Source organism: Poecilia mexicana, unplaced genomic scaffold (assembly GCF_051168715.1).
Source record: "Poecilia mexicana isolate PSO_F unplaced genomic scaffold, ASM5116871v1 scaffold_6, whole genome shotgun sequence".
NCBI lineage: Eukaryota > Metazoa > Chordata > Actinopteri > Cyprinodontiformes > Poeciliidae > Poecilia > Poecilia mexicana.
Window position 1 is genome coordinate 24,088,114 of NW_028263375.1, and position 23,929 is coordinate 24,112,042.

General features: G+C 41.2%; 1 protein-coding gene across 2 annotated transcripts; it reads left to right on the forward strand.

Annotated features, from left to right (window-relative positions):
- Nucleotides 1-88: 88 nt before the first annotated feature.
- On the forward strand, nt 89-23,566 carry LOC106929213 (calcium-independent phospholipase A2-gamma-like). Of its 2 annotated transcripts, none has more exons than XM_015005949.2 (10): nt 89-246; nt 483-1,749; nt 2,308-2,457; nt 3,445-3,596; nt 3,748-3,842; nt 4,700-4,871; nt 6,039-6,096; nt 6,218-6,412; nt 17,666-17,861; nt 21,265-23,566. In XM_015005949.2, the coding sequence occupies exons 2-10, from the start codon at nt 550-552 to the stop codon at nt 21,531-21,533; spliced, it is 2,487 nt and encodes an 828-aa protein (XP_014861435.2). In that variant the 5' UTR covers nt 89-246; nt 483-549; the 3' UTR covers nt 21,534-23,566. The 2 variants fall into 2 exon arrangements, with proteins under 2 accessions (XP_014861435.2, XP_087862592.1); XM_088006466.1 differs by having other exon boundaries at nt 669-1,749.
- The last annotated feature ends 363 nt before the right edge of the window (nt 23,567-23,929 follow it).

Sequence of the window (23,929 nt, forward strand, 5' to 3'; positions counted from 1 at the left end):
ATCAGTGAGTTCCTTTTATGGGCCAAGTTTTATACAGCCAATAGAGAAGCAGATAGAGCGTCACGTGAACGTTGTTATTCTTTCGACGGTCACCCTGTCGTCATTCTGGAAATTGTCCGGTTAAATAACGTCTAATGTAGTCGGACGGTGGTTATGTTTTTGTGTTAAAGCTAAACAAAGGAGGGCGACACAATGAAATAATTATGGGATGTTTTACCTCATTGAGACGACAGCATAAGAAGACAGGTATGAGTTGTTATGTCTCGAATGGCCTTTATGAAACTAACAAGTTGCGCTAAGCTAGTATCTGATCTGCAGTTGCTTTCAGCTGTTAGATTTAATCTATTTCTCCCGATAAAAGCAACAAATTCTCAAACACTAGTTTCACCATCTTACCATTTCGTCATTATTGCCTCATTTCTGTTTTCGTTTTGTGCTTCCCCCCCGCCCCCTACCTGTGCTTCTTTGTTGTCCATTTGCAGGCTAATGACAGTACGTGTAGATCTAATATTTCATCGGAAGGCGTCTGTCTTCTTCCTCTGACACAATATGAATCATAGATGGGCCCCAAATATCTGGGTGAAGATAGACAGAGCATCTTCTATGTGTCAGACTCATTCTCGCAGGTCAGCGGCTTTACTGCTCTTGTTTGGTACCTCCTCCTGTAGGATCCATGTGCAACAACCTGTTGGCTACCTCAACCTGAGGCACTTCCATCATCTGAAGACTAGAGGCAGGAAGGCATGGATCTTTAAAGCCAGCCAGGTTAGGCAGCGACTTGGACTTCACACCAGCTCCCTGTGTTTGAATACTTCAGCTTCCAGGTGGTCTGTGGGTCTGAGCCAGCGTATGTCGCGGGTCAGGAGTACTTTGGACACAGTTTCCAAGGCTGTAAGTGGGACGCACACACAGCTTCTGTCCAAAATCTCTCGCCTCAAGCCAAAGGAACAGACACAGCTCCTGGCCAGTGTTGAATCTACAGCAAAACCTGAGGAAAAGGCAATCACCCCCACACCTGCTCCCACTGTATCCACTACACCCAGTTCTTCTGCACATGCTGGCCTCTCTACTTCTGCAGCTGCATTTGATGGGAGGACCACTGCTTCCACTACTCCCGCTGGTTCTGCTCAGGTGACTGTCACCTCTGCAATTGTCACTGTGCGTGACGTTAGTAATAAAAAGCTGAGACGAGCTGCTCCCACTGTCAAAGCTACTAAGAAACAGCAGGAGGAGGAGGAGTTTCCTGCACCTCAGAGTAACAATGGGAACAAAACCACTACTTCCAAAGACACTCAAGGACTTTTCCATCCCAGCGCATTTTCAGCCAACCTAGATGAGACCTACAGTTACTTGTCTCATCACATCAACTCTTACTTTGGCAGCGGAGCAAAGACTCAGAACGAGAAAGGCGACAATGTCGACAACAACCCACCTCCCTCTCAGCCTCAGCAACCCTCCGACCTCATACCTGTGTCCGATAAAGCCGGCCGCGCCCCTCCGGTCACCCCTTTGTCCTCCAAGAAGAGTTTGGGACAGTACTTGTCCTATTCCGCTCCCACTGTGCAGGCATTTGTTGGGAACTACATTGCTCCTCTTGTCCCTAAATTCAGAGCGGGAGAGTCTAAAAGCACTGCGATGGAGGAGAAGAAACCTGAGGCCGTGACGGTGAAACCGACTGAAAGCCCAGTTAGCAGAGAGCAGAGTGCTGCAGAGGAGAAAGCTAAGAAACTTCTGCTCCAACGGGAGAAGGTAGGCCAGCAACAACTGTGTATTTTATGTACGGCACTGTTACTTGAGCAGGGTTCTTATGTTAAACTGTTGTGTGTTTGGAGTCAAGGATGAGATTCTGTGTGTGTGTGTGTTAGGTTGGATATTTACCTATAGTTAAGTAGAATACGATGCCCATGCATGATGGTTGTGAGTCTATTATTGCTGTTTACACAGGGTCTCCACCCCCCCATCCCCTCCCATCACTCTGTAAGTCAGCTGGTGGTGTGCTTACATCGTCTCTCAGTTCTGAGAATCCGTTTTCAAAAATAACCCCTCCCAGACATTCTGTACACATGCTGTAGAAGTGAAAACACCAAACGGCTAGTTACAGCAAAGTGAAGCTAATAAGCTATAAACATATAAAATTCTTCATATATTAATTTAAATATTTTCTACTGAAAACAAGACAAACTTCTTGGTAAACAATACAAAAAAAAAAAGTAATTTTATTACAGGCCACAATTTTAATTCATGTGTTGTGATATCTATATAACACACCACCAAATTGAACTTTTTATTCCCCCCCCCCCCTCTCAGATCATAGCCAGGGTGAGTGTGGACAACCGCACCCGGGCTCTGGTCCAGGCTCTCCACAGAGCATCAGACGTCAGGGTCTACATCAGCAGGGTGGAGGACTTAAGTTACCACCTGCTGGAGTTTCCAGAGACCCGTGGTGTAGCAGTCAAGGTGAGGGATCAACAGTCCGTCTTCTTTTCCCCCTTGGTGGGGCCTGTCGATGCTTTCGCAGATGCTTGTCTAGCACAGATTAGTCTGGTTTGCTTTTAGTGCTTAGTGACTGAACTCACAGTGTAATATGACATTCATCTGTTCATCTTTTTGTGATTAAAGTGTAAATGAATATTATAACACTCACCATAGCTTTTTCTTATTAAACACAGATTTACTCTATTTTAATGTTAGCCTTGAAACATAATAAGAAATGCCCAACTGATCTGACATTGTATTGATTACTTTATATTATCATTTTTTTCTCCTCTATCTGCGCTGCTGGATGAGCAGCTGTTTAATGCTGGATGTTTCTGTTATTTATTATTCAGCTGCCATGTAAAGAGTTCCACTTGTTTAGATTAATTTCACTTTTTGCTGAACTGCAATGTGTCAAAACAAGTTTGCTGTCATTTGATATGCATACAGTAATAATAATGTTATCAGTTGTTAGTTCAGGATGTTATTGAGAGAACATGAGAAACCGTCTATGGATGTTGTGATCTGTCTTTGTAATTTAAATGGAATCTTTGGGTGTACGGCAGGCTGTGTTAACATAAAATTGGCTTCACCGCACTTTCCTGAACTGTAGGATATTTCAAATGATAAATCCGGTTACGTCATTTGAGATATGAAGCTGATTTTTTTTTTTCTTAAAACAGCCTGCCATATTGGGTACTCATTGCTAGTGTATTTGTTTGGCCTTTAGAAGTGACTTAATTCTTCCTGGAGTAGATTTAACAAGGCATCAACATTTTAGTCTATATTTACGTGATAGCACCACACAGATCTGGGGTTATCATGATGTGGCTGTCCTGTTCCTCTGCCTGCTCCTTCTTCTGTATTTGACTTTGTATAGCTTGTCCATCCATTTCTGTTCATATAACGCCATAGTTGATGAACAGCATCTTTTTGCTCTCTCTTCTTCTCCCCTTTCATGTTTGCCAGGAGAAGGTCATTCCTTGTCTGCTGCGTTTAGAGCAGGCCAACGACCCGGGCTTAAGGGCTGCAGTCAGAGAAGCTCTCGCCTTGGTTGGCTATCATAAACCTGTAAAAGGCCGTGGGATACGAATCCTGTCCATAGACGGAGGAGGTTTACGGTACAGATTTAGCTCTTTTTCTCCTCCTTGCTGCTGAATATGTGTCATGCATCAAACAGTGTCCCGAATCACTAAATATTCAACTGTCCAGTCAGTGCTTTCTGTTTGAATAGACCTTCTGCTCTTGTGTGTCTGACATTTATTCCTTCAGGGGAGTTCTTGCCCTTCAGACCTTACAGAAGCTGGAAGCCCTGACCGGCAAACCCATCCATGAACTGTTTGACTATATTTGTGGTGTCAGCACAGGTATGTTGTCCTTCTGCTCTATTTCACCGTGTGCAGACTGAAAGCATGTTGGTGGATTATGAAAGCAGAGTGCAACACTAAGAAGGGTACCGGCTGAACTGTCAGTGCAGATCGCTAAGTGACCCATTTTGTGGCTCGGCTTTTGTTTAGACCTCAGTTTCCCTGACAGCAATGACCTCGATGTTTAAACGTGTTCAAACATTACATAAAGCAGTGACGTGACGCCACACAGCTGGATGTTAGGCCAGCGTCAGCATTATCCCGTTTGATGAATTGTAGTTCACGCAGATTATTTGACAGGCTTAAATTCTGTGAGCAAATCTCCAGAATGTTATGAAAAATCGCTGGAAAGATTAAAATTGTAAAATGTTGAAACCGTTTTTAAATTGATCTACTACTGGGATAGTTTTACTGCGCTCTAGTAACTGAAAATGCCACAAGAGGGCGCTGTGGGTCTTTTTCAGACTCCTTCTACATAACGCAGCAGATTGAACAGAAGCATTTTATAAGCTGAGCAGTGTTTTTAAGGTTCTCTCAGCCTTAATCTCCAACAGTTGGAGGAGTTATTGTACTTGAAGATTTAATGCATGTTGACAAATAATAATGCGGTCTGTGTGCCAGATAAACTATGCTCATTTAAACCACATCTGCCCAGTTTGATTGCCCACATTATTCTTGTAGATCTAAATCTCTTCTCTCACAGTTACATTGTGCAATTTTAACTGTGTAAGTGAACATTTAGCTTGGCTGTTCTTTATTTAGGATTAAACGCAGAAGCTTTTTTTATTATATACCAATCCAGCACCATATTTCAACCTAGTCCTTTTTTTTAATGGTTTTATGTGTTTTTACCTCAGGAGCTGTCATAGGGTTCATGCTGGGCGTGATCCAAATCCCTGTGAAAGAGTGCGATGATCTGTACCGGAGGCTGGGCTCAGACGTTTTCAAGCAGAACGTGATTTTAGGCACCGTGAAAATGGGCTGGAGCCACGCTTTCTATGACAGCGAGGCGTGGGAGAACATCCTCAAGTCAGTTTCACTGCTGTGGTTCATCGTTGAGTAAATATTGTTAGAGTTATTTAGAGTTAAAATGGCAAACAATTCTTGTTTTTTTTTTTGTTTTTTTTTTAAATCTTTGCAAGTCATTGACACTGAAGAGCTGTGTTATTATTGATTGGCCATAAAATAAAATAAAATAAAACAATGTTGAGATGATTCCTAAATCAGTCACTGTAAATGTGGGTCTATAATCCAGTCAAAAGTATATATTATAATTCTTTTAACATGCAGTGCTGAACAAAGGGCTAGATGCACCAATAACCTTGTATTTTTTGAACTCAAGAAGTCAAAATTGATCAAAAGTTCCCCCGTCTTTCTGAAGTTCTTTTAAAGTTCTTCTTTGACTCCTACAACTTTGTGAAGCGTTTTCAGACTGCATACTAAGACTATTTTCAAAGGAAAAGTGTAAGAACGCTATGTCATGCATTTCAAACCTTTATATAATGTAATGTTTTAATTGGTGGGGGGTATCCAAAGTGAGATGACCCTATGCAGAAAATTATTTTTTCCCCTAATCCCGTGTCTGGTTATGTCACGCTTTACACAAACAACTGTTAGCTGTAACTAACAGTTGGGTTTTGGGTTGTCCTGCTTCATCTCAGGCTGATTGAACTCATGACCAGACATTTTCCTCTAGGAGTTGTTTGTGAGTTTACGGTTCCATCATTTGCTGGTAGTCATCCAAGTCCTTAATCAGCAAAAGAGCTCCAGACCATCATGCTACCACTACGATGGTTGATCTTCGTTTTCGAAAGTGCTGCATTAGTTTTTTTTTCTTTTCTCATCTATATGCAGAATAATTTAAATATTAAGAGTAGCAATGAGAAAGCAAGAGCATGTTCTGAATAGTTTAAAAGACAGATAATCAGAGATTGAAATATATATTTTTAGCCTTCTTCGTGTTGTCACATAACATTTCTAAATTCTATTGTTTTTAGATTTGACAAGGGAGCCAATCACTTCTCCACATGGTTTGGTTTGAACACCTCTTGTCCTATAATATATGAAGTCATATATGAATCATTTGAAAACTACATTTCCTATTTACATTTCGGTGTGGGGGACAAAAAACAGACAAAATCTATAATATAACAAGCTGAATCTGAAGAGAATTGACATGCTGTTATCCCCCTGTAGGGAGAAAGTGGGCTCCCACATCCTTGTGGAGACGTCAAGAAATCCCGATTGCCCCAAGGTGAGCTTTAGATCCTTTTATTCTTCTCTCCTGTTTGTCCTGCCTTCTTTTTTTATTAGCTTTTTTTTTATTAGCTTCACACTAAAAGAACCACCTCTGTTGTTGTTTTCTGAACCTACAGGTGGCAGCTGTGAGCACCATCGTGAACCAGGGGCTTCCTCTGAAGGCGCACGTCTTCAGGAACTACAACCTGCTGCCCGGGGTGCGCTCCCACTACCTGGGGGGCTGCCAGTACCAGCTGTGGCAGGCCATCCGTGCCACGTCAGCAGCCCCCGGGTACTTCCAGGAGTTCAAACTGGGAAATGATCTCCACCAGGTCAGACACATTAGCTCACAGAGCAAATACCTGGGTATTAATTTGTCGTGTTCCTTGCAGGAAATCTACGATTATAGACATTCGGTTCTTTACTACCTGCACATTTGAGATGATTTCACATGTAATTGGCTCTACATTCACTCGGCGTGCATACATTTAGTGGTCCCAGACAGTTTTAGCTGCTCGTAATTAGAAACAACATATTTCGTCCTGAAAAAACCACTCGTGCTGCTTTTTATGCAAAAGCAAATAATTACAGAAGCTGTTAAAAAATGTGCATGCATTAAGGCAGAGACGTCACTTTCCACGCTGTGCACCACATCCTCTGCCGGCTGACCTTTTCTTGGTTTCTTCCACTTCTTGCTCCTGTGAAGGTTCAATTTTAGCAATCCTTCATTTCAAATTCATCCTGTATACAGTATTCTTCATCTGTGCGACAACGCAGCAGCAGTCCTCTGCTACACACTACAGAATTCATTGTCAGGCTGCCGAATTAAAATGATTTGAGCATTCACGGCTGAGGATGAAAAAATGGAAGGATTTCAAGCAGCCTAATGAGAAAAATCCTCTGCACAGTAAGAGGGAAGCAGGAACTCTATTTTTTTTTTTTTCCTAACAGTGTTTATTTCCAGTCAGCTACATTTTTACTGGAGAGTGAAGCAGCAGAGTCGTTGTGAGGAACACTTAAATCCATCATCTGCTGCAAAGTGGGATGCATTAGCCAACAGAAACCTAACGAAGCACCTTTCTACTTTAGCATTTTACTGATCAATATGCGCTCCTCCTTCACTCTGAGCTCAGGCAGAACACAGGGATGATGTTTGTTTAAAAAAAACAAAAAAAAAAACACCAGAAAGGACTGGTAAAGCCACTGCCTTGATGTGTTCAAAATTGTACTACTAAGTTGTTGCAATTAGAGATAAAAATCACAGAGAGGCAAAAATCACAGTTTTCAGCTCCTCATCCGACTGTCATTCACAATATAGATGTAATCGTTGCATCAAAGGCCATAACGAGCTTCAGCGAGCTTCGACACTTCTAATTGGAAGCCGGGTTTCTCCGTATATGTGAATTGGCAAGTGCAGGGGTGAGAGAATGAAAGAGACTCGTTGATGAAAACCCACCTATAGCAGGAGATTTCCCCAGCACGCCATATTCCAGGTTTTCCTCTACTTTGAGCTGCATAATTTATCCCGACCGCTGCGTCCCCCTGCTCACACACACCAGCAATTTGCCTGCTGCATTTGCTTTGTCGGAACGAAGAGACAGACTGTCTAATTGTGGAATCGCTTTTACAAACTCCGTTCGTTTACAGATGCCAAGAAACCTCACGCCGAGTGAGGTTGAGGTGGCGTCAGCAGTTCAGACCACGTGCAACATATCCCACACGTAAAATTAGTTCATTGGTTGTCACTCAGACTTTAGTCCAATAAATCGTAAGAAAATATTTTAAAGTTCCGATTCACATTCTCTGTGTGTGGGTTTGTAATTGAAGCATACGCTGTTTTATTTCAGCTTTGTCCTTGTTTTATTTTCATGCTTTTTCAGTGACGCACCATCGAGTTATCAAAATTAGCCAACTTTTTCAAAACGGAAACATTTGCCATTTTCAAATGCCTGCTCATTAAGCGTTTTATGATTTTTTTAAAAAGAAAAATCAGATCAAGATTAAGGTAGAGCTACACCAAGCAACAACTGTGAGCGATTGCTGACTTGATGGGCAAGAACCAAAAAACAGATTCTTTTTCTGTTCAGTCAACGCAGCAACGTTAAGAGCTCCCTCCATTTTCAGCCTATAAAGACATCAATCAACTGCATGTACACTACTGCTCTTTTCATTGGGTTGAATAAAATCTACGTAGAGGTCAGGAACTGGTGATTTGACATATTGTGGCAGGTAAATTGTCTGGTGGTTTCAGAACCACTGTCTCTATCAAACAACAATTTTTAAATTGGATTTTAATGGTGAGACCAATAAGACGGCCGTGAATCGGTATTGACAAGGAAAAGTCCGATTGGTACACCTCCAGGTCTGGGAGGTATGCTTTGATGAATAAATAGGGACGGATTCAAAACCAGTTCATCTGTCATTTTGTTATTTGTTGGTTAATTTTTGTACAGTCAAATTTACAATTAACAGAAAATGTACACATAGAAGTCTTTAGGTCTTGTAGTCCATACCAGAAATTTGACCTCAAAGTGCTTTTATGACTTTGTATTTTTGTATTTTTTTTTATTATTTTTTATTTTTTATATAAAACACTTTGAACTGCCTTGTTGCTTAAATATGCTATGCAAATAAGCTTGATTGATTGATCGAAAGAAAACCAGAAACAGGCATGGACACTTTCGTAAGGCACTCTAAATGTTAAACTGATGTAGAAGCTACAGAGGCTTAGAGATTTGTAAAATAGCTTTTTCATTAATGCTATTATTGGTTTTGATGAGTAAATGGGGATTTCAATTTTTGTTCATTAAAGCAAAGAAGCTAAGAGAGAGAATTTTACTGCAGGTAAGATAGTTATGTCATTTTCTCTTAACAGCACACAGCTTTGAAACTATAAACCACTTCTTTAAATTTTAGATTTAATGCTCGTCAGAGAATAACATTCTCAGAGTAAAACACATTTTTTTAGTTATATCAATGGTTTCCACAGTTTAGTATCCATATTCATGTCCGTCCAGCTTTAAACGCCATCCAGTCGGATGACTTTATTTACTGGCTACTTGAAGCCATTGACGAACACAACATGCTTTCAGTATGATGTCAGGATTCCCTAGAGAGACAGTCATCTCAGTCTTTCCCTTTACCACCCACAGACTTTTTCTTCTAATTCAAGCCCCAAACAATCACCCCGTTGTGCGGGCGAGCGCCGGAGTCGGTATGCCGTGCGCAGACGGCCAACCGTCGGAAATCTCTCGCCCTGCGTCTGAAGCGAGTCGACGGTTTGTTGGCGTTTCTGCGAGCCTGCAGGCTCATATTTAAATCCGACGGAGCCTCAGCTGTAGTTTCCGATCAGTGACGTTGGAGAAATTGTAACTTGGGGCGAGACTTTTGAAGCAGAGCAGCTGTGGCATTATCAAAGCCTCGCCATCTGATGCCGTTTCCTCAGAAGGGATGCTTTCTGTAGGGATAAGGACAGAAAAGAGTGATGAAAACGAGGTGATGAAAGGAAGTAAGAGGACTATGTTCCACATCAAGTCTTTCAGTTATCGCAGCCCTAAATAACACAGAAGTACAAGACCTCAGGCGCTTCACAAAGGATGCTACGGCATGCGTGGAATGGCGAGAAGGACCCAGTCGTTCCGCCTGGTTACCATGGTATCTGGTGAGGCGATGGAAAGGAATGGGGGAAGATTGTTTTGTGCCCATCTTTACCAGCATTTGGCAAAAAAAAGGCATTAAACAAGTGACCACTGACACCCCCCAGAGCGACCTGATGAGAGCCCCAGCAGGCCACCATGCTCTGCAGAAAGACTTTACACAGCTGTAAATGGACTAGGTCAGATCGCCGCTCTCATTTTTTTCCACTAATGAAGAGCAAATTTTAAACATTAGCTCAAGAAGACATTAAATCTGGCTTCTGAAAGAAGAGAGTGTTACATAATCAACTTTTCTAAAAGGCCAGCTGAAGAAATCGCAACCTTTTGGAGCTCTGTTTTCACTTACTCGCTCTCTCTCTCTCTCTCTCTCTCTCTCTCTCTCTCTCTCTCTCACTCTCTCTCTCTCCTTTCAGTGTGAATCTTTTGTTAATAAATTAGGCATTCAGCCCAACAGTGAGGAGAGCAGAGATGTAAAATTCAGGAACAGTAACACGGGATCCTTCTGGAAGCTGTTATGTCTTAGCTGTCCCTCTGTAATAATCTTTAAAAGCTTGGCTATGAGGATAGAGCTTAAACATTTTAGCCCTGCTGCAGAGAACTTTCTCTTTATGTTTGTGCCCAAAGGGAAAAAAAAGGAAACGGACTTACAGAAAAAGCTATAGGAGGTTTTAATGCTATCAAGCAGACCTTCATCTGATTAAATTTCACACAGAGTGCTTTTGGATTATGTTGTTAATTACTGATGAACCTTTGGGATATATGGGGTGAATGTACAGTGCATTGGAAAAAAATATTTCCAGCCCTTAAATCCCATCGCATTTCAACTACAAGCTTCATTGTTTTTTATTAGGATTTTATTTGTTAGACCAATGAGCAGTAGATAGATTTACGGCCCAGAACTTGGACCGAGTCGGACTGAAATTATTTGTTTGATGGTCGGGTCGGGCTTCTGTGGCGCGTTTAATAAGACTGCAATATGTACAGCACAGAAAAGCTAAACGAGAATATATAAACGAAAATATAAAGATGGAAACATGGGCTTTAATAATTTCAACTAATAATCTAAAAGGTGTGCCACGCATGCTGCATGTATTCAGATACCTTCAATTAAAATTCAGTGCAAACAATTGCCTTCAGAAAGCTCTTTTGGTAAATAGTGCTCACTGGTGTATGATTTGATCTCGGTACAAATCCACCAGTTTTCTAATGATCTCTGAGGTTTGCTGGAGCTCATCAGTGATTAAACAGCATCGTGAAGACCAAACAGAGAGGTTATGGGTAAGTTGGTGGGGAACTGGTTTGGTTCTGAAACAATATTGTGAACTTTTAACGTCTCCTGGAGCGCGGTTCAAAAGTGTGGCGTAAACTGAAATCTACCAAGACGTGATTGTCCACATAAACTGACAGGCTGGACAAGGAGACGCCTACGGCTCGGGTCAATTATGTAACTGCTAGCTGTACTCTACAAATCTGGCTGCAATGGAAGAGCGGATGTAAATGCATGCGGATGTTTTTGCTCGTGTTGAGACACATGTTTGTGGATTAGATTGGTCGGATGATTATGCAGACACTCTGGTGTTTAATAGCTCTTGCAAATCTTCCCAAATCTTCTACTCTGACAGTACATCAAGCAATGAGGAGACGGATTTTTTTTTTTTTTTTTTTTTTTTACAGCCGCGCCTCCAGATGTAATTCTCCAGGGTAGTCCACAGCTTTAAATCTTCAATTTGAAGTTTTATTGAGATCCAAATCTGTGCTCAATATGAGAAGAGCATGGAATTAAATTTATATTGTAAAGTAGGCAATCATTACATGAGCTCCATGCTGTTATGGAGTGAGGACATAAAGGAGCAACTGAGCCAAATCAATCTGAATCACTCCACAGATTTTCAGTTCGAGCTGAACGAGCACAGCCGGCAAATCTGATTAATCGTTTAATCAGAAGGTATTTGTGAATTCAGAGAATGTCTAGGAAAGAGCCTGTCTCACTTACTGTGTCTCCCTGAGGCAAAGTCGAAACATCTACACATGGATTCCTCCTCTGTTTAGAGCTTGAGAGGATGATTTGAACCTTACCATGACCTTTGGCGTCTGTGGAGCTAAAGGCCAAATGGAGAACCGGTCGGCGTAATTACATAATATGGCATGAAGACCTCTCACTTGACCTGTCCACCACATTGGAATGATACTCTCACAGATTCTGCTCTCATCTTTGCTTTTCACAATGGAGTCTTTCATTGTGGTTTGGATTCCACTTGACGAGGGGAATTTCCTAAAGTCTCAGTTTTTTTTTCTTTCTGATTACATACAAATACACCAGGATTGGGAATCTTAAGAGACCTTATGATTCAGTTACCACTCAGAGGGCTATGATGCAAATGGATTATTAACGTAACAAGGTTCCTTCCCCTCCTTGCCCCGAAATAACACAACAGCCAACGATCACATTCTAATAATGTAGAGCCAAAGACACTTAAGTTGAGCAAAAAAGAAGAAGAAATACCTCAGACAATAAAATTCACAAAACATTTGTACCAGCAGCTCTGACAGAAATGCTTACGGACCTCAGCACATTTCGAACTAACATTGACGGCTGACCTTATTCACAGGTAAACAGTGAAGCCTGCTTCTCTTACCTTATCCGACATTCCTCTGCCACTTGCAGTTAAAATTCATTTAAAGCTATTTGTTGGGCTCTCAATCACTCTTCTCTATTGGAGAATGCAACGTTTTGTTTGTAGTGATTGTCATGACTTTGTTCTCGTCTAAGTGTTGTTAATTCCCCGAGTCCATAGTTCTGAACAATCCTAGAACAATCCTAGAAGCTTTAAACTTTTTCTGGGCTATGGTGAAGCCTTGAGATCATTTGCTTAATTGTCCTTTGGCGAATGGTAGCAGGCTACTGATAGCTGTTTTATTTCCACTTGTGGGACAAACAGTGAAAAATAGTTTCTGATATATGTTGTAATTCTGAATATTTCAGATTCGTCTTACAAAGCTTGAATTTGGCTCAAAACATATTTTCCTCTTCGGTGGGCATTGGGTGAGAGGTGGAGCACTTCCTTGATGGGTTGTTCATCTATGACAGGACAACATAGACATCCATGAACGCACACACCGTAGGGTCAATTTTAAGAAACCAATTATCGAACATGCATGTTTCGGGAGTGTGAGTACCCACAAGGGAGAACATGTAAAGTCCATTTAAAAAGACCTTCAGCCATGACTTGAGCCGTGGATCTTGCTGCTTATTAGTTTTATGACCCAACAGTAATTTTAATAACAGGTTTGAGCAACAGGAGAAGAAGTTTATAAAACACTAGAGACCTCCACCAGCGTGCCAGAGGACCCACTCAGGTTGCTTCTTCAGCTCAGCTGTGTCTTATCTGGACAGCACTGCTTTAGTCAGCTACAGACCGGACTGTGGTGGTCATTTTGTCATCTTGTTCAATTTTAGCAGGGCTCCTGAAGTCTGAGGGTAAGCAGAGTCTCATTGGAAATAAAACAGTCAAAATAAAGGGTCAGCTCACATTAAAACGACAATTTTATTACTGCGCCACATGTAATGACATTGGCGATTTCTTGCACAATAAAGTACAATGGAGACTATTTTGAACACTTAATTATCTACTATGAAATGAAATGAAAAAGAGCCTTTTGTGCACAACAGTCAGGTTGTGAACGATATCAGTGGATGTCCAAGGCTTATGTAATGCTTCTCTAATAATCCCCTAATTAACTATGAAAAAGGACTCTCATTTGTGGAGCTTCATTGTAAATCATGGCAGAGCTCAGTGCCCTGTCCTGTCCCTGTCAAAGAAGCCCAGAGGAGGAAGTATAATGACCACAGTCACTTTAGTGGAGCTGTGACAGGAATGCCACACCAGACGCACAATGTAGTTTCACTTCATTAAGGCTTAAACAAAAGGTGTCTTCATCTTCCTCTTTTGGCTGCTAAGACAGGAGTTTACCCACACTTTAGAGTGAGCAAGATATTGAGAAATAGAAGCTGAGCGGAGAGGATAAAGTTTTCTGTCCCCGTTAATGTGAGCTGACATACTCTGGGGCATGAAATTACTTTTTCTGATCCTGAAGATAGCACCTCTTTCCCATTCAGCTCAGGCCTTCAACTCTGAGGCAGCTTAAAGCGGGCACAATGAAGATAAGCTGCCCAAAATTAATGAGAACTGATAGATTTTTAACAGGAGCGCATGCGACATCATGCAGATGTTCAGGCGTTGCTCGTGGACATCTTGGCGGGGCAGGGCTACAGATTTAACTGAGCTGATGGTGAACTGATCTCCAAAAGGCGTAGAGCTCAAAATGAAACATTATTTTCACAAACTGACTATCTGCCAATGATTTAACTAGCGGATTAATGCCTTGCTGGTGTTTGTGTTCCCACAGACACTTTGGCTCTTTATTAGATTGTAAGAACTGCAGCTTTCACACAGTCACAGCAAGAAAAGGTCATAAAATGCAAATTTCTGGGTTTCATGAATTATCTTAAAACCTTATTTCAACAGTCAACAGCCATTAGCTTCTCTCAAAAGAAATAATGATACTAGAAAAAAAAATCACACTGGCAAATGATGTTTTAGTAAGTTAGTAAACTTTATTTACATAGCACCTTTTACAGGTCAGAATCCCCAAGGCTTCTTTAGAAGACGACTTGGTGGAGTTCACATTGACATGCGGAAGATGAAGCAAACGTTTTGTATGTGAACAGCTTGTTGGAGCATAGAGACTATAAATATTGCCTTTGTCTGTATGTCTAAATGCCATAGCAGTCGTGTCCATTTTGAAATCTTATATCTGCTGTAATTGTTGATAAATGAAACATTACAGCACTTTTGTCTTAAGTGTAGACCTTCCACTAGAGACAAAAAGAAAACAAAAATGTATGTTCAGTTTTAGTTTCGATATTTATTGATACGTCCATTGAACAAGCAGTGGACAAAATGGTAAAACTAACGTTCCCGACCATACAGACCGTTTTGGGGTTTTTAAAACATCATTAATTATTGTGACAACGATGAATCAAAGTTTTTATCATGATTAGACATTTAAAATGATAAATGATGCCTTATACGATAAATGCAACCCCCCCTGCATTTACAAGGCCACAGGATAATCCCAGGCTTGCTTTGATCCTCTTGAGCAAATAACTACCAGCTTCCTACAAAAAGCAAGATATGCAATCAAAACAAAGCACCGGGTGTTTCAGGAAGTTGCATTTCAAAGTTGGAATTTCTCTCCATTTGATGGAAATTGAACCTCAAAGGGGCAACACATCCATCAGAGAGCATCGTTTGACGGGGATGAACCCTCCGAGGACTTGCATCTTGTGACACATGGCAAATTGCAGTTTGAGCAGCTTTGGTCCCGCAAATCCTTATAGATGGAAGCAACCTCTGCCTCGTGTCACGCTGCCGCTTTGACCGGCAGCTGGAGTTTGAGAACTTTGCAGATCGCCGTTATAAAATGCATTGTTTCTAAATTCAGTGCAGCAAATCCAGCAAACAGATTTTTCTGCACCTTCCACGGTGGTTTGGTATCCGTAAAGCTGACTTGTTACTTCATGCTACAGTTTAAAAAAAAAAAATGCAAGATTTGAATCTGTGGGTAATCAATAAGTCATAAAAAAAAAAGAAAATGTATGCTCTGAATTGTCCAAGCAGGTGTTTTGCAATGGAGGCAACATTCGACCATGAATGCTGTAATGTTGCTTGCCTTGGCACACAGTGTGAAACGAGCCACTGTTCCTCTGAAGCTGCCCTCCGGCCATCAGCACGGAGAGGCCATAACTGGACCTGGGCTGCTGCCTTAATTGACACAGAGTTCAGAAAATGGAGCCTCACACAGCGCGAGTTGGCGATAAGAAAACTGCTTAGTTGTTTTGTTTCCAGCTGGGCTTGCCTGGTGCCCTCTGCAGTAAGTCACGCTTTAGTCTCCATCAGGAGCATTTCCAATCCAAGCGTTTTCCCCCTTTCCTCCAATTTCTTTCTGTCTTTCTTTGCCAGCCGAGCTGCCGCTGCTGCATAATGATGTGCTTTGGACAAATGTCCACCTCAGCAGTTCTGCTGTGCTTTGTGGCAGAGTTAAGCCCTCTTTGTGGGACTTTTCTCTATCGGCCTGTTAGACCAATTCTCTGTCACACTGGTTTGCTTTAGAAGTATTAGCTAATGTGTAGGTTTACTCAGAAATGACTCGCGCAGTATGGTTTAAAAGGAATGATTCCCATCAACTTCTAAGATGTTGGATATGATTTAAATTCAGAAAAGAAACGTACTCATCCTTTAGTCTATTTTTGAAAGTCTTTTCTTTGTACAAAGACCAGAATATCATGAAACTAAGCAAAATATAAGCCATAGGTTACATTTGAAGAAAAAGAGAAGCACATTTTGACTCACATAGGGACTGAAGTAAATACAGGTTCCATTGTCCTCTGTATTTATTTGCATCGCTGGTAAATATGTTAGGTCTTTAAAAATAAATTAATTTTTATGGCATAATCAGCATAATCTCACACTAACAAATGCAGGCACATGACCTCACTAATTTTCCTCCTCATTGTGCATAGCGGCAAGATTTACTTGAACCTATAGTCACTTTCCCAACTTCTGAAGATCAGCACCTAATTTGCTTTATCGGCATTCTCTTTTGTCTTTCCCATCATAAGGCGTAAAAATTGGCCCCTGTGGCCCACGTCCAGACCCAAGGGAAGCGGGAAGTTTTGCGTATCATTTCCTATTACAAGATTAGATTTTTTTTAAATGTTGGCTCAATATAATATTGCGAATCAGTAATTGTAGAAACAGATGCTCCATCATTATAAAAGCTTAAAGGCCAAATCTCTGCAACATTAAAACTACACTGATACTAACATATTGTATTTAAATAAGTCTTTACAAGAAGTGGCAATAAGAGCAGAGTGAGCTCTAAAAGTATTTTCATTTTTTATATTGATTGGCTTAATGCAGGGTATTGAATGTGCACTATAAGTCCATGGTAAATCAAAGCAGACATCGTTATGATGCATTATCTGTAATCATTATGAAAATGTTAACATGCAAACAGTAGCAAATAATCCAAGACCCTTGTGTCTGGGACATGCTGACCATCCCTCATCTGCCATGCTGTTGCATGTGTATTTGATACTGTATCCGCTCTTAATGTCGTCCAGGCCGTCTGTGCTGTTTTCCTGATATTTGTACTAATGCAAGTGTCTTTTCAGGCCGTTCAAATATGTTTTTCTACTTTCTATACTCTCTCAAATTTTCTGCAGATGTGTATGTGTGTTTTTGTTAGACCTTTAAACGACCTATGTTGACACACCCACATAATTATACACATCGACTCAAAGCAAGAATGCTCTTTCAAATCAAACATCCACGTATACCCAGTCATATGAGCAAGCACTCTTCCCTTTGCTGTGTCCCCAGACACTAGGGGGCCCCTGCGGCTGCCCCCCGCCGGGCCTCTTTAATGAGGACTGGCCCCGGTGAGTTTGATCCTGCTGCCAGCTCGCAGCCCTGTGGCCCCATCAGCCTCATGCCTATTCAACAATCCCCACAGCCTCTACAGTGACTCCCCCCAGTGCCTTGGGTACAGTATGGATCCAAAGCAAAAGCTCTCCCAGGCGCCTGCTTGGTATCAAAGCTAGCTGAGATGAAAATGTGGAGAAGGGATGAAAAAAAAAAAAAAAAACCTTAACAGTTTAGCTCTGTTTTTTTGTAGATGTTCAAGCAGCTCCTCAGCTGTACATTGATGCTTATTTTTATTATTATTTTTTTAAAAGTGATTAAATAAAAAACAAGTCTCTTGACTTCAAGAATCTGTTCATGCTTTTAGATTAATTTGGGTTTTCCTTCTGATCGTCTTGTGATATCCGGTCTCAAACACAGGACTTCTTCTGTTTCTGCTCAGGACGGAGGTCTGCTGATTAACAACCCGACAGCGCTCGCGATCCACGAGTCTAAGTGTTTGTGGCCCGACACGCCGCTGGAGTGTGTCGTGTCGCTCGGCACAGGACGCATCGAAACCGCCGGCAAGACCAGCGCCACTTATACGAGCCTCAAAACGAAACTCGCCAACGTCATCAGCAGTGCCACAGATACCGAGGGTAGGTGACACAAAATGTCAGAAAAACTGATCTTAAGTCAGACAAAAATTTGAATGTACCGTATTGTCTGCACATTACGAGCTCTAGAATAAATTATTTGTTCTTTTTTTTTTGTATTGCAAAATTTGAAGACAAATGAATATTACAATGAGACCTCTTCAATTCTGTCTATTTCCAAAAGAATATGACAAAACCAAAATATTAAAGATTATAAAGGCTCTTTAGAGCTTTAAAAGGAACCTATTGCCACACTACTGTTTTACATTATATTTATGTATTGACTTGGGGGAGGCGAGTTGAAAATGAATTTTGAACACTGTATATTTTCCCTTCCACTTTCCAGTTACGCACTTCTCTGCTCTGTCCTGTTGCAGACATGTCAAGCTAAAGGGTCCTAAGAAGCATCTGGCCCACGATACAATTTCATAAATAGATTATTAATGGTTCACCAATAGCTTTGTAGCGTTTACACCAATCACACTACATATCCCATTATTCACCACAACAGTTGCTCACAGCTCAAGCTGCACCTTTTCCGCGTTGTCAAATAGTTACAAACCAAGTCAGACTTGCGAGGTTCCCAAGTGCACATTTTGCTGATGAGGAGTTTACTGAGTTTGCAGAGCACCGGTGACTTTAACGCACAATCTGAAACTGTTTATAGAACCACAGTGCAACAAGGTAAAGCGTTCCACGTAGCTTTAACCCTATACGCCTGAGACGATACCCCATCTCCACATTCAACCTGCTCAGAAACTCGACATGTTTGGCAGCGTGATATGCCTCTGAAAGCAACTGTTCTCTGTAAGGAAGGCGAAGCAGATGTGCGATTCCACACCACAACATGAAAAAACAAATGCTTCTCGGAGGAAGCAAAACATCCCTGTGTTGAGACATTGCTGCCATTGTCGTGTTTTTTGTCAGGTTTTTCCCAGACTTTTCATAGAGTAAATATATATGGCACTTGCTGGAATCAATTTGTGTTTGTTACATTTTTTCCATCTGCTCAGATTTTTTATTCAAGTTAAAACAAATTTATTTTACATTTTTGAGTGAATCTTAATCCTGTTTGACCGGGACATAACCCATGCCTGAAAGCTTTTGTAGCGCACTATGTTATGTGTGCAGTGTCTAAAGTTAAACATAGAACACTATTAGGACATATGCACAAAACTCTCTTTCCCCTACAAATTTTGGTTTCTGTGAGTTCAGTGCTGAAAAAGGACTGCAGTTTATCTTTGTCCAAGATGGATCCCGCTGCGGCCCTGTGAGGCTGCAGCCTCTTAATGTCCTTATCACCTCTCGACATGGGCACTTCTGCCGTGCCTAAATTTGGCTCACCCTGTCCCTGTTGATGCTGTGGTGCAGGATGCGACCCAGTTGCTTCATTGGACTTTTCTTTTTTCCTCTATAAGAAATTACAACCTCATCTTGTTAGCTGGCTCTTTTTTTTTTTGCCCTGAAACCAGCCAATAAATTATAAAATATATAATCTGTCACAAATTTTTATTTATTTCTCTTTTTTTTTAAGGTTTGTCTTCAAGGCCCCTGCTTAGTTCAGGTCAGATAAAACTAAACATGGCATGATTACAGCCTGTTATGGAGCGGACTTTAACTTAATGGACAGCACAGTCCTGAGCGCAGTGTGGCATCGCTCTGAATGTTAAACATGTCTTGGAAAGCTGACCTTGGGTCAGATTTCTCCTGAGACCACCGGTCACTCTTAACCCTTTACAAATTCTTTGTTGTGGTACTGGGAAGTGAAGGTGGGCTGTTTGTGAACAGATTAGGATGCTCGGAGTGTCCTCAGCTCTGCATAAGGAATCCTGGCTTGGAGCCAGTTGTAATGTTTATGGATGCTCTTTGTATTTTGAGACCGATGCTTTTGTTCAAAACGTGCCATCATTTATAGTCTGCGTTGTTTCTTAAAGGTCCCGCTCCGTTACTGCAGATGAAAATGTATTCTTTTTAGAGCCAGTGGATGCGTGTTTATGTACTAAACAATATGCCACAGTGCCTACCTTTTAACTTTGTCTGATGATGGGAAACCCTGGTTGCTCTGTACTGTTTCACACGGCACTGTCTGATAAAATGTCAGCTTTGGTCTCATCTGGTCAGAGCACGTTTTTTTCGCACCTCTGTTGTGTCACCTACGCAGCTTGTGGTAAACTGCACTCAAGATTTCTTCTGACTCATTTCAATGATGGTATTCTCCTAGACACTTCCCATAAAGGCCAGCTTTGTGGACTGCACAAGCCCAAACCTGTCTGTTAACAATACCCTTCCTTGTGCCCTTATTTCTTTCCCCCCATTTGTCTTTGTTTTGTTCCCATCTTTGTGTCCTACCGCCATTCCTCTCTTGTGTCACTCTGTCTTGCTTGAGTCAGTTTCTCCCTTCCTTGTGCCTTTCCTTTCTTTACTTTCCATTGTTCCCTTTCCTTTCTTGTTCTTCCCTTTTCATTCATCCTTGTGTCCTTCCTTTGTTCGTTCGTTCCTTCCTGCCTTCCTGAAATGATTTGAATTAGGTCATCTTTAATTTTGCAGGAGCTTTTGGAGAGTCTGCTGATGCTTAGGATCTGCAGACCACCAACTCAACCTCACAATCACAGCTCCATTCATGATTAAAGATTCTGTTTAAGGGTGTCGATAATTGCACAGTGTGAACCCGATTTGAGCGGCGCTAATCCTTATAATATAACGGTATCAATTTGAACATTTTAATGATTGTTCTTTTTGACATGTTCCAAGCTGTCAGTGTAAGGTACTTACCCTAACCCTAAAGTTCAAACTAATATACTTTGACTATAAGTAGACAAACCCTAACAAGCTGAAATGTTTGCTAATATTATTTTTTCAGGGTTAGACTTTTTAAGACTCTTTGATTGGTTTTGACAACTAAAATAAAGTCAAGAGAACTTTCCGCATGTCCTCCCAATAAACTGCTAGACTTCTGCAGAGCCTCGGAGGAGAGCGGCGGTTTCGATAATGGTTTCCTGACATTTGGGGGGAAACGCATACAGAAATACGAACACAAATCTTTCTGGATCCATTAGGTGTGTTTACACTGTTTTTTTTTTCTTTTTTTTTTCCCACTGCTCTTTCGCTTGAACTGAAAAGCTGTTGATTTTAAAACCAGTCATGCAGTGCAGACGGAGACGGCTATGGCAGATAAGTCGAGCATTTTCTCTTGGACCTACCTCAGGCTTTCAGCTCCAAATGATCACTCAGTGACACATCTAGTTCTGTCACAGTCCTGACAGGCAGAATTTGGCTTCGCTTGCACTTTTCGCACCAAACACAGCTGTTGAATGTTTGTACATACCGAAGCTATTACCAGGTTCATTAGTGCGTGGTTACTAGCTTGTTACTCACGAGGCCTCACTCGTGTGTTTCCGCCCCCCAGAGGTTCACGCCATGCTGGACGCCTTCCTCCCTCCCGACACCTACTTCCGCTTCAACCCCTTCGTGAACGAAGAAGTCCCCATGGACGAAAGCCGGCTTGAGAAGCTCAACCTGCTGCAGGCCGAGGGCCTCCGTTACCTGGAGAGGAACGAGGAGAAGCTGAGGAAGGTCGCTCGCCTCCTCACCCGAGAGAAAAGCTCCATCCAGAGGGCGACCGAGTGGGCCAGGCTCAGGGCTGACATGTACAACGGCCTAACCTCAAAGCTCTAGAAACAAAAGGAAGTGACTTTTCCCAGCCCAAATCCTCCACACAGTCTACATTTAACTTTATGTCATGTTACCATGGTTACTGTAGCATAGTTAATGTCTTTTATTTTTTTTACCAATAGCTGTAAAAAAGAAAAACAGTGTGAGATGCATATAAAATGCCAAACGCCTTCTCTACTCACCAATACTTTGACAGATATTTCTACTGTTGATGTGCCAACAGCTCTAGCACGTCCCACATAAGCAATTTTTTTTTTTTTTTTTTACTGCCAACAACTTTGGCAGGGAGCAATTATCTGGTTACTACGTGTGTATCACTGATTAAGCGTGGTTTTTAAATTAAAAATAGTGAAGTTTGAGGAAATCCTCAAATATAAATCTGAGCAACGCTGTCAATAAGATTTAGAGGCGCTGCGCCTGTTGACTTCCCTCCTTAAATTAGTGAAAGTGATATGAAGCCAAGGCCACTAGAGAGTTGGCTTCAATTAAAATAAAAACTTGAATATATTTAAAGCGTAGAAATTACAAAGCTTGATAGTTTTATGCCTGTTGGGTGTTATTGCTAAATTACACTAATATCCCTTGTTGCAGATTTGCAAAAGAATAATTAAGCTACTTCCGCACAATCTCATATTACAGTTGAATGAAGCGGCTGAAAAAAATAAAATATTTACAGCGTCGTATAATTTTAGGAGTTGTAATGTTTCACGTGAGCACTTTTTAATTATTAGCTTTCTTTTTTTTTAAAGTTACCTGCCAATACTGATTTTTAGCTCACTCCAATTTCTCTTCCAGTAGCTTAATTACCACCGTTTAAAGTATTTTTTTAGGCTTAAGCAATGAGCAGTTATTAAATATTGATATTTCAGCAGCAGAGGTTTCTTTAAAGTACACAAGCTGGAGAGCAGTGGCTATAGAGTAGGGTCATACTAATTTAAAACAAAGACAACGTTGTTACATGTTGGCTTGTCAAACGTTGGTTAGCATCATTTATTAGCGACTGCCGAGGTAACCATTAGTAAACCTGCACTCTCTGTGCCTACTTCCTAAAAAAACATATATGGTTACTTTAAAGTTTCCAAAAGGCTGCTAACATTTCCAAATGCGCCCTGTTCTATTACAGAGACTCAGTGGGATAAAACCGAGCAGCTCCGTTAGTTGAGCACCACTTACCGTCGTAGCGGCCTCCTCAGAAACTTCCCTTTCCTTTTGAACACCTTTTGTGCTACATCTGACTTCATTCTTCCCTCTGTAACAACTTCAACATCGAAGAGTGTTGTGTGTCAAGAAACGACTCGTTTCGTTATAACTGCAACTATCTCTCATTTTTGTGAAAGATAGTTAATCAGGGTCAAGCTGAGGTCCTATGCTGCAGGTGACATTTCCCAGCTATGGGTAAATTGTGTGTGTAACACAAATGGTAGATGAGGGTCAACCTCAGGCATTACAAGTATTACAAATGTGTTTCTAATATAAATAAGATGCTATAGAGAGAATGCAAATCACAGATGTGTTATTTAACAGAGATCCAAAGCATGTCTGTCATATTGTTGTTGTGTTGTTTTAACTTTAGAGTATTTAAAGTTGTTTCAAACACTTTTCTATTGACTGGGTGTTTGGTTCTGCTTACATGTTGTGCTGTCTTCAGCTTGCCCTTTTTTCTTTGATGCCTCTCTCGCTTCTCATCTAGCTCTCGCAGTTTCTTCTCTCCCATACTGTAATGTTTTCTGAAATGATGCAGCTTGTATATGACAGATGTTTTTTTTTGTTGTTGTTTTTTTTTTGTTCTGCTGTTATCGATTTGCCACAGTGGAAAAATGGGTCTCCTCTGTTTGCTGCTGTATAAGCAGCAGTCGTCCATTTCCAGACCCAACCAGGTCAAGCACTGTGTAACCGACGGAGTCGCTCCCTGAGGGACCCTGAAGTAAGACGGCTACTGATTTCGTCCTAATTGTTTTAATTTTACCGTCCATCTCGTGTTGGTCCAGTGTAAATACTGTTTGAGAATATAATTAAAACCCACCGCTGAACCATAATGCATCCCGCCTCCTCTAATTATTTGAAGTTAAGCCGATTATGATCTGAGCAAAGCTGCAGTTTCACCCTCAGCTCGTGGATCGTCTCAGGAGAAACGTAGTACATATGAAGACCGTAATGTATGCTCACAACCGCCTGATGGTTTGAGTGATACACCATCGCCCTTTTGATTCAAGATTCAATGGACTTGTTCTGATTTGTCCAAACGCCACCCCAGTTGCATTCTTGTCCAAATAGTTGTTTTTTTTTTGTTTTTTTTTCACTGCCTTAACTCAAATGTGTGTTGTAGAGGCACGGGTGTGTTTGTCAGGGGAATGTAATTTCACTGCTCATCCCTGAGCTACCTGTCATAAGATTGAGAA

Bases quoted from the DNA above. Each gene is read 5' to 3' on its own strand.
- LOC106929213 (XM_015005949.2), top strand. From the start codon at position 550: ATGAATCATAGATGGGCCCCAAATATCTGGGTGAAGATAGACAGAGCA. The intron at 3,843-4,699 runs GTATGTTGTCCT...TTTTTACCTCAG, and splicing joins TATTTGTGGTGTCAGCACAG to GAGCTGTCATAGGGTTCATG. The intron at 6,413-17,665 runs GTCAGACACATT...GTTTCTGCTCAG, and splicing joins TGGGAAATGATCTCCACCAG to GACGGAGGTCTGCTGATTAA.